The sequence below is a fragment of the Ochotona princeps genome, chromosome 2 (assembly GCF_030435755.1).
Source record: "Ochotona princeps isolate mOchPri1 chromosome 2, mOchPri1.hap1, whole genome shotgun sequence".
Lineage (NCBI taxonomy): Eukaryota > Metazoa > Chordata > Mammalia > Lagomorpha > Ochotonidae > Ochotona > Ochotona princeps.
The window spans coordinates 71,560,111-71,573,935 of NC_080833.1; the positions used below are offsets into that span (position 1 = coordinate 71,560,111).

General features: G+C 42.9%; 1 protein-coding gene across 2 annotated transcripts in view; it reads right to left on the reverse strand.

Moving 5' to 3' along the window:
- Positions 1–231: 231 nt before the first annotated feature.
- MCOLN2 (mucolipin TRP cation channel 2) overlaps positions 232–13,825 on the reverse strand; it is a 42,266-nt gene continuing 28,672 nt past the window's right edge. For both annotated transcript variants that reach the window (XM_058658733.1, XM_058658738.1), the window contains exons 8-14: positions 11,875–11,987; positions 10,310–10,459; positions 9,365–9,466; positions 9,142–9,264; positions 4,827–5,033; positions 3,465–3,586; positions 232–594 (exon numbers count right to left, since the gene is read on the reverse strand). In XM_058658733.1, the coding sequence (XP_058514716.1) occupies positions 558–594; positions 3,465–3,586; positions 4,827–5,033; positions 9,142–9,264; positions 9,365–9,466; positions 10,310–10,459; positions 11,875–11,987 (854 nt within the window). In that variant the 3' untranslated portion in view covers positions 232–557. The remainder of the gene's footprint in view (positions 595–3,464; positions 3,587–4,826; positions 5,034–9,141; positions 9,265–9,364; positions 9,467–10,309; positions 10,460–11,874; positions 11,988–13,825) is intronic.

Sequence of the window (13,825 nt, forward strand, 5' to 3'; positions counted from 1 at the left end):
CACATGATGCTGACAAAGAAAGTGGCCAAGAAATGTTTCCTATAAGGAGTCTTCTTAAGGATATGAGAGCAATCTCTAAACAACTTGAAGATCATCCACTTAGAACTCTAATTTAGTATTATGACCAACTTTGCTTCTGTGCAGGCTAAATCAATGAATGTCTTCCACACTAAGAATCACTTTGACAATGAAAACTTAATTGATGAGTAGGTACACATCTTTTAATAAATGATTTAGATATCATTTATTTGTACTTCCTAAAATGTACTGTTTTTCCCATCATATCATAATTAGCAAACTAGCAGAAAATTTCATTATCACTGCTCAATTACACTAATGCTCAGTAGAAGCCGGCAAGCTCTTCTTACTCATTCAAGTTTATAAAAAAGTTACTTTGGAACTTCAGTTATAGTCAGCCAGCTGACAGTCACTTCTCTTTTACAATCCACAATTAAGTAAAACAATCCTTTTGGAACTGCTGGTCCAAGCTGTATGGGGTCCCTCTGCATTGTCACTGGGAAGAGGCCTGAAACTTAATTGTCCTTAGCAGGAGGACTTTAGTTAATAAGTATCAAGTGGTCATCGCTTGACTTCCTGTAACAGAAAGAGGGAGGAGAAAGGATCAATGATTTAAAATCTTTGAGGAAACAAAGTGTCTGAAGCTGTTCAAAAATATGTACTGTGAAAAAAACTGCATGCATTTCAAAACTTTCTTGCACCCAACTATGTTTATCTTTACTTCCATTTTTCACCATGCTTTTTGAAGTAACACACATACAAAATGAAATAGGTGAGAAGGAAAACTGAAGGGAGAATTTGCATTATTTGAGATTTGAGTACAGCTTTTCGAAACAAATCATGAAACATCATCCACCACAGGACCCTACCTCCACGTTCTCTAAGAAAGCCTTATCACCATGGCAGAGAAGAAGAAAAGTTAACCTTGCCAGCTGTTCCATGAAACATCTCTCCAAAGAACCACATCACTTTGGAACTGGAAGAGGTTTCAGAGATCATGTGATCCAACCTAATGGATCCCAAGAAGGTTGGGTGAGCGCATGGCTAACACAATCTCTGAAGAGCAGTTTGGGGACTGGCTTGGGGGCTAGAATGTGCCCATGCTTGCTTTCATCTAAAGCACAGGTGGGGATTTTAGCTGGAAGGGTATCTTCTCTGTGTTCTTCTTAGAAAGATTCTCCAGACTAAATTCTTAATGGAAGATTATGTTCTAATGATTACATTTTGTGAATTAATCTATCTCCCCAAAACTCATGCAGATGTCCAAACTCTAATACCTTAATACTAATGAATGATAAATTGATCTAAGCAAAGGGACTTGATCTAATTGTGGTATCTATAAGATGGGTCTAGTGGGAAGTCTTTAGATCACTGGGGTGTGCTCTGAATTGATTATCTGAGTTCAAGTTCTGCCTAGTTGTTCTGTTTTCTGGATCACCATTCCTTTACACTACTACGACCAGCTTCCACAGTCCCAGGGCTGCTCAGTCCTGAACTGCACCCTCTTAACTGCAAAGCCAAACAACCCTTTTCCTTCCCAAGAAACTCCCTGTAAATATTTTAAAGTAACAAAAGATTGATCAACATAGCAACCTCTGTCAATAACAGCAAGGAGCATCAGTGTGAGTTGGTTGGCTAGACTGCCTGGGTGAAAACAAGCAATCAAATCCACACTCTGCAGAGACGGGGCTGTGAACAAGTGCCACCATCAGGGTTACTACTCAGGGAGTACAAAGCCTAATCTGCACAGTGCTTTAAGTTCCCATGTTGCTGAGGTGCGTTCCTTCTCCAATGTTCACCCTCTCCTCATGGTCATCCTCAATTCATCCCATTCTCCACATTCTACCCTTTACAGTTACTGAGGTACAGTTGATTTTTGGTGAAAGCCAAGCTGTCAAGGGTTCTCAAGCTCCAATGCAGTCCGCTTCCTTCTACCTGGTCCTGTGGCCATCATTTTCTCTATACAGGGTCATTGCACTGCCCTTTCCCCCAGGATGCAGGCTTTGTTCTGGCGATTCCATTGTAACTGTTGTAGCTAACTTTGTCTGCAACCACATTGTAGTCAAATGTGCTAACAGGCAATTCTGTTTCATATTTCCCTTTTCCAAATCTACCATCAGTTCCATAGCTGATTTCCTTGATGGACTCTCTTGTATCTTTTAATTCCTTCTTTCCTCATGATGGCCTGACACTCCTTCACCCAATCCATTTTCCAACCACAGTTAGCATTCCGAAGTGCAGACTGCCTGTTGAAGTTAACCTTTTTCACAACTCACACCCCATCTCAGTCTCTCATCCTGCAAATCTTCTCGTTCATTTCACATGCCACACAAGCAAGCATAATTGAGCAACCTTTTAGGGTATGTTGTGGTGAAAACCAAAGTTAAGAATCCAGCACAACAAAGACCTAGCCATTACTTTTCAGAACTCCCAGCTACATTCCCTAGTGCATGTTTGTGCCTTACAGTTAATGACATAATAGAAAGTCAACGTTGAGACTTTTCTTATCCAGGGCAACTCTAAGAAAGTTGCTGCCTGTGAAGAAGATTAATTTCTCTTCATTCTAGCGTTCAAAGCAACAGCTTAATGGTCCGAGAGGACCAAATGCGATTCTAAAAGCCTAACTCTTTTCCAGAAGGCCTCATTTTATATTTAACAGACATTCTTGGGCATGCTCAGTAGTATCATTTCAAATCCCAAGATGCAGAGGAATTGATTAACAGAAAAATATGTCCTGTGGTTTTAAGGATTAATTACATTCTTGCATCTTCATTAAGAATTTGGTCTGGAGAATCTTTCTAAAGACAACGCAGAGAGGGTACCCTTCCAGCTAAAACCCCCACCTCTGCTTTAGATGAAAGCAAGCATGGGCACACTCTAACTCCCAAGCCAGTCCCCAAACTGCTCTGGGATGTGCTTTGTGCACTGAGGCCCAGACCACTTCTCTTTGCATCCTGACAAGTGTCCTGGAAAACACAGTAGGTGATGAGGAGCTACTGGTGCATGCCTCAGCCTGGAGCCCTTCAGCTTCCTTTTGGGCAGCTTGTCCACTCTATGCAAGGAGGCCCATCTGCTCCCCTGCTGTGAAAAGACAAAAATGTTTTTGGCAACCCCAGGGCCCTGCCTCTAAAAATAAGAGCTCTGACCTCTCCCTGTGGCTACTAGGGAGCTCAGTCTCTTGATTTGAAGGGCATAATCCATACTTTCTCACAAGAGTCTCTTAATTGTCCTGAGATTTTAGTCATGTCCTGTTGCTTCTTTATAGCCCTGTTTAAAAGCAACAATGCATTGCTAAAGCTGATTCTAGTGGAGGGAAAAATAAAGGAAGATAACTTATTTCACACAATAAGCTGGTTCCTGGGTGCAGGGTTGACTTTGGAAGGTCTCTTTCTTGGGGCAACGGAGAAATTTGTCTCAGGAATGTGGAGAACAAACACAACACTGACCTCCTCCAACAGCAGGTGTGCGACAGGAAGGCCGAGGCCTCTCTCCGCTGCTCCTCTTCACTGCTACCCCTTTTCAGAAATTGCTGTAGGTCTGTTTCAGGAAACCCATTCTGTTGGTATTTCTTTAAAAAACAGTACATGAGGCCATTACTTTATTTATAGAAAATGAGAAATGGGCCATGCTCACCTTTGCTAAAATCATACTCTATCACATAGCTAGCTTAGGTCAAAGAAGCGATATTAACAATGATGAATCAATCCATCCCAGAATGCCAAGCCAGGGCCATCATGGAGACAGAGAATAATCTGTGGGGAAATTCCAGACAGCCAGCCAGGGTGAAGCAGGGAAGTGATGTTTTCAAAAGCAGAGTGAAAGAAATAGTCAAAAATCTAAAGTGTGAGTGCAATTGCAAGACCAGAAAGAATTCGCTGTCATGTATGGTCATCTCTCTTTCCTCTGACTTCTATGGAAGCTGGTCACTTAGTGGGTCAGAAAACAGGTTTTTCCAAAACTCAAAGACCCTGAGACCACCTTCCCTCATAACCAGTGAGGTCATCCTTCCCACCACTGAGCTCTGGCCCACTCCTGGGACACTGTCATATGAAAGACACGTGCCTACAGTTTTTCTCCCACCCAAGACCTGCTGCTACAGCCAATCTCCATTCCCACCTGAAAAGAAGCCTGATTGAACACCAAAAATGTGTCCAGTAGTTTTTCTGTTTGTCTGGCTTTCGTCAGGTTGGTCTAAGAGAGCATAAAGCAGAGGACAGCACCCAAGGCTGCCAATGCTGACCCTAGAGCAGGATTCTCCAAGCATAAGCAACTTCTGTGGAAGCACCCAATACCTAAGAAAATGATCTTTGCCCAAGCAATCAGTGGATGAAAAGGGCCTAGTTTGGAAGGATACAGAGCCCTTTAGGTGGCCCAAGAAAGCGTGAAGCCTCATAATCACAAAAACCTCAGCTTTCACAAGTTAAAGAACATGCCAGCCAACGTGTGTCAATGTCTACATAGCGATCAGGCAGGCAGTGCCACATCATCATTGATACTTGACTGCTCCAAACCCAGGATCTAGGTGGCCTCACAGGCAGGGGAATGTTTCAGTGCTGAGAGTAGCAAGCATTTTTACCCAATCCTTTCCTCCTTCCTACCACATCTTCAAGCCTGGGTCTGGGAACAGGGACAACGTCCTAGCTGTATATTTTTAAAAATAATTTCCAGTATCAAAAATCGTTTCTCCAAACTCTCAAGATCTAAGCAGAACTGTAATATTTTAAGAGAAAAATGCATAGGCCCAAGTTTCAACCTACACAAAATTTGCAATTTGGGGGGGGGGAAGACAAATATTGATGAATGCTTACCTTAATAGTGTCGTAAGAATCTGTGATAAGTGCAATAAAAAGGCTGAGAATCATATATATAAAAAGGCTAATGAAGGAATATAAATAGAGACGGCTAAACAGCCACACCAAGACACTCTTCTGCTCAATTTGAGCGAAAGTCGCAAACATGTCATCACCATTGACCAGAGAAAAGAGGCACTCAGCAACTATGTCCAGATTTTCAAACTGCAAGGGGAAACCGAAAACAGTTTTTGAGACAGAACAACCCAAAGCACAGAGGTATCTGGTTAGCTCCTCTTACTAACGATGCTTCATCATTATCAGTAACTTACTCATTCAACCTAGATCACTACCAGAAACTGAGAAATGTTATTCAAAATGCCCCCCACACTCCAAGCTGACCTCTTTCTACTTCCATCAGGTTCTTTCTCTACACTTAGAGCATTTACTTATTTGTTTGTCTGATAGGCAGACAAACAGACATAGAGACACAAAGTTCTCTTAGCTGCTTGCTCATTCCTCAAATGCCCTTAATAAACTGGGACTACATATCCTACCTGGGAGCTGGGAAGTCAACCAAGGTCTGCAAGGTGGGTGTCAGGAACCCAACTACTTAAATAGTCACTGGCTGCCTCTCGGGGTGAGCATTAGCAGGAAGCCTGGATTGGGAGCCAAGGCAAGGAATTGAACCCAGGTTCCCCACTGCGGAACCCCAATGTGTTTTAACCAATATCTTAAACTAGGCCAAATGCCCACCACTTCTATACACTTTTTAATGTATTTGTAATCACACCATCTAACAATTTTAGATCCTGATTTTTTTTCTGCTTTGGATAAACAACTCCTTAGGTTATTCACATTTGTAGAGTGCTTTTATACAATGTATCACTCCTTAGGGACACCAAATTCCTTGCCACTGGACATTGCAATGGTGCTTGCCATTATGAAGAACAAAGGAATGAACATTGCTGCGGGTAAGGTTTTTTTCTCTTAATGGGTCTTAGCTGGTGCTAAGAATTTCAGGCAGCATTTATGTAAAATGTTTTAACTGGCTAACCCTTCTCTGGAGTTAGACGGGCTTAGCTAAAACAAGAGGGCCTGGAAACATGAAAACAGGGGACAGAGTATGCCTAAATTTTGCCCATGGCATTAGCTAAGTCCAGTAATTCCTAATGCCTTGGTCTTCTCATTTGGAAAATGGGGAAAACACAATTTGATGGTTTATTTTTCAAAGAAAATAAAAGTCTCTGGCATTGTAAAAGCCAAATTAGAGTAATGTTTAATAATTTAAGAGCGCATTTTGGAGAATATCAACTATCTACAGCCCTTGGTGCCCAGACGTTTTGAGAAGGCAGGATGCCAAATCCATTAGCGCTAAAAATGAACATTGGCAGGACAGTTTTTGCATCTTTACTTCTTTTAAGTTGAGCATTGAAATTAGATATCAAACAGGAAGTCAGAAAGGTAACAAAGTTGTGGGACTCCAGTTACACATCAAACAGCAGTGGAAAATCACAATTTTCTTAGCATGTCCTTTTAAAGAATTGTTTTGTAAGTTTTGTTTTAAAGGAAGGATCAGTTTACACACTCGGGGTTGGTATGACTCTAAAAATTCTAGACACTTTTGTTCTAATGCTCAGCTGCTTAAGGCAACTGGAAGTCCTGATTCACTAGATACTTTTAGACACCGAAAACTCTGACCTGTTAACTTAATTTGGCAGAGAGGGATATAGGTGGGGGGCAGTAAAATTTCCTGACTTCAGAGTCAAATAAGAAACCATTTGTAAAAGAAAAGCACAAAATTTCAGGACTAAACTAAAGTTCTTTCTCTCCACTGACTCCCACTTTGCAGAGTAATCCAAATAGGCATTTCCCCAACAGATTAGGGTTAACCCTAGCAGAAACATCTGTGAGGGCCTTGGAAACACAGTCCAGAAGCACAATATCTATAATGGCAGCCATTGGCTAGGTGTGACAACTAAATACCCAATATGTAGCTTAAAAGGCTGGAAGGACAAAATTATATACTAGGTCTCAAGATTTAGTATGAAAAGAACATGAAATATCTCAATATTTTATATTGATGACATGCTACAATAATATTTGGATTTAATCAGATATAATTAAAATTAACTCAGGTTTTTTTTTCTTTTGTAATTTGACTACTAGAACATTCTATACACATAGCTCTCATTTGTAGCTCACATTATACTTCTGTTAGACAGTGTTAGACAGGAGCCTCCCAATTTCACTGGGCCTTTCCAAAGGACAAAACTGAAATATGGAAATGCAGTCAGGCGTACCACACAGTCGTTTCACTTTTCTTGACACCGGTGACAGCCTAAGACTGTTGGCAGGACTTTTCTCTGTCAACCTAAAAGTACCAGCCTGCTTCTTGGGTCAAACTAAATGCTCTTCTGTGATGGTCTATTTGAAAAAATACTAAGTAAATTCCTAAGGCATATTGATTAAAGAAGAGGTTGAGTTCAGGCAGATCTGCATTTGTATCCCATCTCTTCTGTTTACCAACTAGAAACCTCAGGGAATGGGACACTAGGATGCCACTTTCTGTAAAATAATAACAACAATAATGTGAGGGAGCTTCAAAATGTTCACAGGAAATGGAATTCAAAGCTTTGTTTATTTCAGTGCAAACAACTTTGAGATCTATGCATCTGAGGATTCTTCAAATGGTGCAAGAAAATGCCTGCTATGTAAAAACCATGCATGAAACTTCCAAAACATTTTTGCACAGAAATAAATTGACCTTATAGCTGCAATTTAGTGAGCTTTTGGTATCACATTCACATTTCCCTACAAGGAAAACAAAGAGGCTTAACACAACAAAGCAGGAAAAGAGCTTGGCTAATGGGCCTAGTACACAGCACTGGAGAATTACGGTTATTTTAGTCAAATTCAAGCATCAATATCTGAGTGCCTTCTAGAATCAGAATGGAAGCAGACAGATGAATTAGGGGTACAAAGTGGTAGGACAGATTGTTGGGTTGTCCTGAGACTTTGAGACCAGTGAATTGTCCAAATCCTTATGGTCAATATTTATTTCACACAGTGCAACACTGCTCTCTAGCGACAGAAAAGAAGAGAAGCTCCCGGAGCTCAAGCCAAGGAGGAGGAGAAATGCCAGAGCCCTGAGCTGTGTCAAGTTCTTCCAGTACACAGGGATCACAGGCAAGCACTGTTTTCACTTCGCGAGTCAGCGTTAAAGCAATGGCATGGGATTAGAAGCAGTCAGGTGATCAAGATATACTGCTAACCCAGAAGTTAGCCTTCTATGTACTCTACTATGTCTCAAATGAGAAGATCTAACTTCCTTCAGACATATAAAATGTGACACTTGAAGAGAAGACAGCCAGAGGATGCCAGTCCACATGGCTTAATATCGTAGGACAACACTGAAAGGCTGGATTTTGTGGACAGCTTACTCTTTGTGCACAGTCTGCAAGCCAGAGTTGATCCTATTGGCTAATACAATTAACAAGGTCAAAATTGAGAGTTGAACTACTATACGAGCTCGGATGTCATTCTGTATTGTTACCCCCTTTCCTGCCTAGCACCTCAGTGAGGACAACAGCTGTCTGGACTGCTGTGGGGAGTTAATAAATGGGAACACGGAAATACACAGCAAGTGCCTGAGCTACAGCGAATGCTAGCCTCTGTGGCTTTCCAACTGCCCCAGGCCCATTAAGGCAACCTGCAAACCGCAATAACCTGGTTTACTATTTTGGCTTGAAAACAAGACCTCCCTGGTTTCATTTCTTGATGTATCTGCCAACCTAATTTATCATTTTAAAACAAGTACATTTTAGCATAACTGATGTCCCTGAGATTAGGATGTGCAGTAATAGTTTCAAAATCAGATACTGATCTTAAATGAATATAAAAATGATGCTATAATCAGAGCCACCTGCAAGGACAAGATGTGCTACTCTTTTATCACAAACCTAATAACAGGCATTCTCACAGTCTCTGCTCACTTGGCATTCTCCTCCACTTACTTGAATCAAAACCTTAATGCCTCAAGGTAAAAAGATTTTTGGAATAATTGTCCCATTTGTTTTTACATAATGATCTTACATCCAAACATTTTGTACTTGACCGTCACCTGTGCGTTTATGTGACCTGCTTTAGTCAGTCTCAGACAGTCCATATTTCAATATCCTAAAGTACTTTCAATGTTCCATAAAGGAGAAAAAAAGAGAACTGACACAGATCTATGGTGCATGCTAAGAAGATCGGGAAGAACGTATGGGCCGGAAACGCCTTCTCATGATTCAAAGTGCCCATTGTCCAAGGAAGAACGAGGGCTACGTACCTTGTCGTGATAGGGGCCTAAGACAATCCAGCCACAGAATGTGTAACCCAGATAAATCATACCCGCACAAGCACAAAATCGAAGAACTTTGGGTAGCGAGGCTTGCATTGTTAAGATAAGGACCTGAAAAACATGAACAGAACAGGGTAAATGTATATAACTACTAGAATCCAGAGAAGAAATAAGTCAGTAGCAGCATCACCACCCAAAGTCAGCTCCTTACATTATATGCTTGGAAATAACCCAGGTAACGAATGACTCCGACCCACACAAACAGCGTAGATGTCCCAAGTAAGATGCTGCACAGATCATAATTTGTGAGATTCTAAGGAAAGAGAAAAGATGAATGAGGAAAAATGCTATTGTATTTGGGTTATTAACCTCATTGTAAATGGGATGGAAAAGGATGGATTTCTGTCAGTCTGCAAGTGATTCTAAGAGATTTTTAAAAAGAAAAAAAAAATACATATATAGAAACCAGAGTTCCAAATATGTTTCTAACTTCCTTTTATCATTTCAATGGGATGGAGCTGAGGGACACAAGGCTGAAGAGAGGAGCACCAGTGAGAAAGCTGTTGTGTTCCTGGGGACCGGGAGGAAAGAAAGGAAGCGGGGAGTGGTGGAATGGAGCAGGGGTGGGGCACAGTAGGGGTTAGGCCAATGAGAGTCACTGACTGACACCGGAGCATGCAGGGGAGATTGGCTGGGTGAGGAGGAGTCAAGACTTCCGAGGTGCACTCAAGCAGTTTATACAGAAGAGCAGGCGTTAGCAGGTACCTAAGCATTCCTGAACCCATCCCACCTGTCAGAGCTCCCAATGGCTACAGATATTTCCCACTGGCTCTTGACATGTGTTTAGGTGGATGTGACTGGTTTATGGTTCAGCTCCTCCTTCATCAAATGAAAAGAACAAAAAGCCCAAACAATCATGGTTTCAGAAACTATTCTGAAAGGACTGGCTAATTTCCTGGGACACATTCATAGAGCAGCTTCCTTATTGCTCCTTCATGAACTACCAAATGTGAGAAGGCCTCTCATACAAGCAGGTGCGAGAAAATGTAAAAGTAAGACTCAATGTCTTGTTTCTGTTGGAGATTTTGTCATAAACTGCCTGAGGCCAACCAGAAAAACACGAGAAATGAAAGGTCTCAAGCGGACTGTACCTCACCTTTGTTTTGATTTCCATTTTCATTATGGATCCAATTATTGTCATGAGGTCACTGACAATCACCAGGACATACCATCCATTGATGAACTCCCACCGGTCAGCATCACACACCTGTCGCTTGTACTTCTCCAGGAAGAACTGTAGAAATCTCTACAGCAAACACATGAGAAAACATTTGTGGGATCCCCTCAAGGGTGGAGATTATGTCACCCACTTTTTCCCTGTGAAGCACCCCAGTCATAAGAGAGCATCCAACTACCTGCTAAATGAACTAAACCACCAAATATGCATGGGTCATGTTCCACTAACTTTTGTCTTAAAAGCTGCTGTATGGGCCCAGCAGCGTGGCCTAGCGGCTAAAGTCCTCGCCTTGAAAGCCCCGGGATCCCATATGGGTGCCGGTTCTAATCCCGGCAGCTCCACTTCCCATCCAGCTCCCTGCTTGTGGCCTGGGAAAGCAGTTGAGGACGGCCCAATGCATTGGGACACCGCACCTGCGTGGGAGACCCGGAAGAGGTTCCAGGTTCCCGGCATCGGATCGGCGCACACCGTCCCATTGCGGCTCACTTGGGGAGTGGATCATTGGACGGAAGATCTTCCTCTCTGTCTCTCCTCCTCTGTGTATATCTGGCTGTAATAAAATGAATAAATCTTTAAAAAAAAAAAAGCTGCTGTATGGCTAGCTCATTGCTAAAACTCAGTATATCATTAATTCATGCAAAGCAGCCTTAAGAACCCCAGGGACTGTTGGCCCTGTCATCAGCAAGATTGAGCCAGGATCCCAGCCTAGGCAGGCAAACTGTACTCCCATATACAGGAGCTTATTCTTGGATTCAGACTACCAAGGGGACTGGAGGGCTGGGAAAGGTGGCGGGTATTTTCAAAGTGAGGTAAGATACTGACTGTCCCTTGCTCTGCAAACAGCATCCATTGACTTCTATTTGCCTGAGCCAAGTAAGAAGTTACATGCACCCGGCAAACCAGAAGTTTGTAAGGAGCTGGAGCATGTGTTCCTAAGAGCAGTAAGTATAAAAAGGCAAAATGCAGCTCAGCAGGGCAGTCTTAAACTGTTTTGTTAAAGCCATCCAGCTCCCTGTATATCTGACTTTGTAATAAAAATAAATAAATCTTTAAAAAAAAGAATTTGGAAGCACCCTTTTAAAAAAATAATAATAATAAAGCCAAGTATTCGATACTTCACTACCACCAATTTACCACACCTGCGTATCAAAACAAACATGAATTGCAAGACAAAAGATGGATCCTACACTTATCCTGCTGTGACACTTACTCATGGATTTAAACGGATATCATTTATGCTGGAAACATGCAAAAGCTCAAGCACTCCACATTTTGACCTGTTGTCATTGGTTCGATTTTAAGCAGGGATCCCACATGATGTACCTAGAGTCTGTTTACCTCCTACCCCTTGGCCTGATTAATGCCCCAGAGGAGATAAGCACTGGAAAGATCTTATTTGGAGGCGTCCCAGAAATAAATGCACTGTTTGGAGAAACTGAGGGCACAGGGCAAGCAGGGAGAAGAAGGTGTAACCACACACTTACCTTTCGCAAACTCAGGGCAAGGACAATGGATCGGGTGCACAGAGTGAGAGACGCCAGGCAAATTACAATGACAAATGTATCAAACGCCAGCACATACTGAGTGTTCTTTGGAACTGAGAGACAAAAGCAGAATGTGAATGTGCACCTGACTTGAGACTAATTTTCCAAACAAATTAGCAGTCCAGAAAGAATGATATACACTTTGTCTGTTGTTAAAATGGTAAATATCAGCAACAAATGGCATGGTGTTCATGCAGAAGTGTAGAAATAAAGGCAACGTAGGCGTAGAAAGTGCAAGTGCACTATTAACTAGGACACTGAAGCTTACTTACCAATACTGACTTGCAATGGTGTTCAGCAAAAGTAAAATGACTGGCATACCCTGAGTTCTCTCAGACAAAAGTGTAGACATCAAGTATGTCAGCCATGCACAAATAAACAGATGGGAATCTACCACTCAGAGCCCCTGCCTCTGCTCCCAGCCTCTCTGCACACTTCCCAGCCAACAGGGCCAGTCACTTGAGCTTACTCTGCAGCTGCAAAGAATGACTTCTTGGAAGGACAATAAAGAAGGAGACTGGTGAGCAGTTTTCTTCTGGACTTCATAGGAATAGAGAGCACACACCAGAGGGAAATGAAACTCTACCCTGAGCGTCCCCCCCCCGCCTCCGGTCTTCACAGCTGCAGTCCCACCCTCCCTGCTGGGCTCCTTCCCACCTGACCCCCCCTTCTCCATGCTGTGGCCACACTCTTCTCCCTTCTTCCTTGCCCTCACCCCAGGGACTTTGCAGAAGCTGCTTCTTGTATCTGGAATAGTCCCTTGATTCACACACATATGAACAGATTTTTTTTCTGAGCCTCTGGACTCCGGTGGATAATCTCCCATCTCAGCCCAGAATTTCTTAAATTTCCATCTCTATAGTCCCTCTTGTTTCTGTGCACAGTATCCTCCCTCAGCAAGAATGCCTCAACTGTTAGAAACTGGCTCCCTAAACTCACAAAGATTATTTGTACCCTAAAGGCTCATCTTACTAGTTCACAAATTAATGCTACTGGATGACAGATGCGGTGGGCGCTTGAGCCATCGTGGTATCTGAAGGTGAGCCTTTGGGAAGCCACAAGACTGGCCCAGGCTGCCAGGACAGACACCCGGGCCAGAACAGAGATGGCACCTTAGAGACTACAGGGAGGATGAATGTGCTCCCTGTGTCTCTGCTCCATGGCCCACCATGTCATTGTACCTCTGCACCCACTCTGCCTCTGCCAACCACCACCAGGCACCAGACTTATGAAGCTGCCCCATCTTGAAATGGGAGCCCCCAAATTGTAAGATAAAGCTCACCTTTTCCTGCCTCAGAAGCTCCCCGCAGGCATTGCAGTTGAAGTTATGTAGAGCCAACTCATGTAAGTTACCACTATGTCATACCCATGATTGTCCAGATTGAACTGCTACCCCCAGGATGGAAACCATGAAATGTGTCTCATTGGAAACCAGGTTGTGACTCTCCTTCCTGAGTCTCCCATACCCTGTACCTCCTCGCTTCCCTCTGCTTCTCTCTTAGCTCTCAACTTCCTAAAATCCAGCTGGGATTCTCCAGGGCTCTCGTACTCAGTGCCCTCTCTTCACATATGCACAAGCATGCTGAAGCACTGTGCAAAGCATACAGTTGTTCCACTTTGGTCTGCAAGCCATGGGCCCTGCCTTTAGAGGGGAAGATGGATACTGATGGCAAAACAGGAACCACTGTTTTAGTAGCTACTCTGAGAGACCAGAGAAGGGCAGGGAGTCCAGGAGGAACTGGGGTGTGAATGGCACAATGCATGAGAATTAGAAGAGGAGGTGAGACCCAGCACTGGAGTAGAGCAGCTTATGCCACTGCTTGCAATGTTGTCCTCCTGAATGATAGTGCGCTAAGAAACCACGGCTCCACTTCCTCTTTTTGTTTTTTGA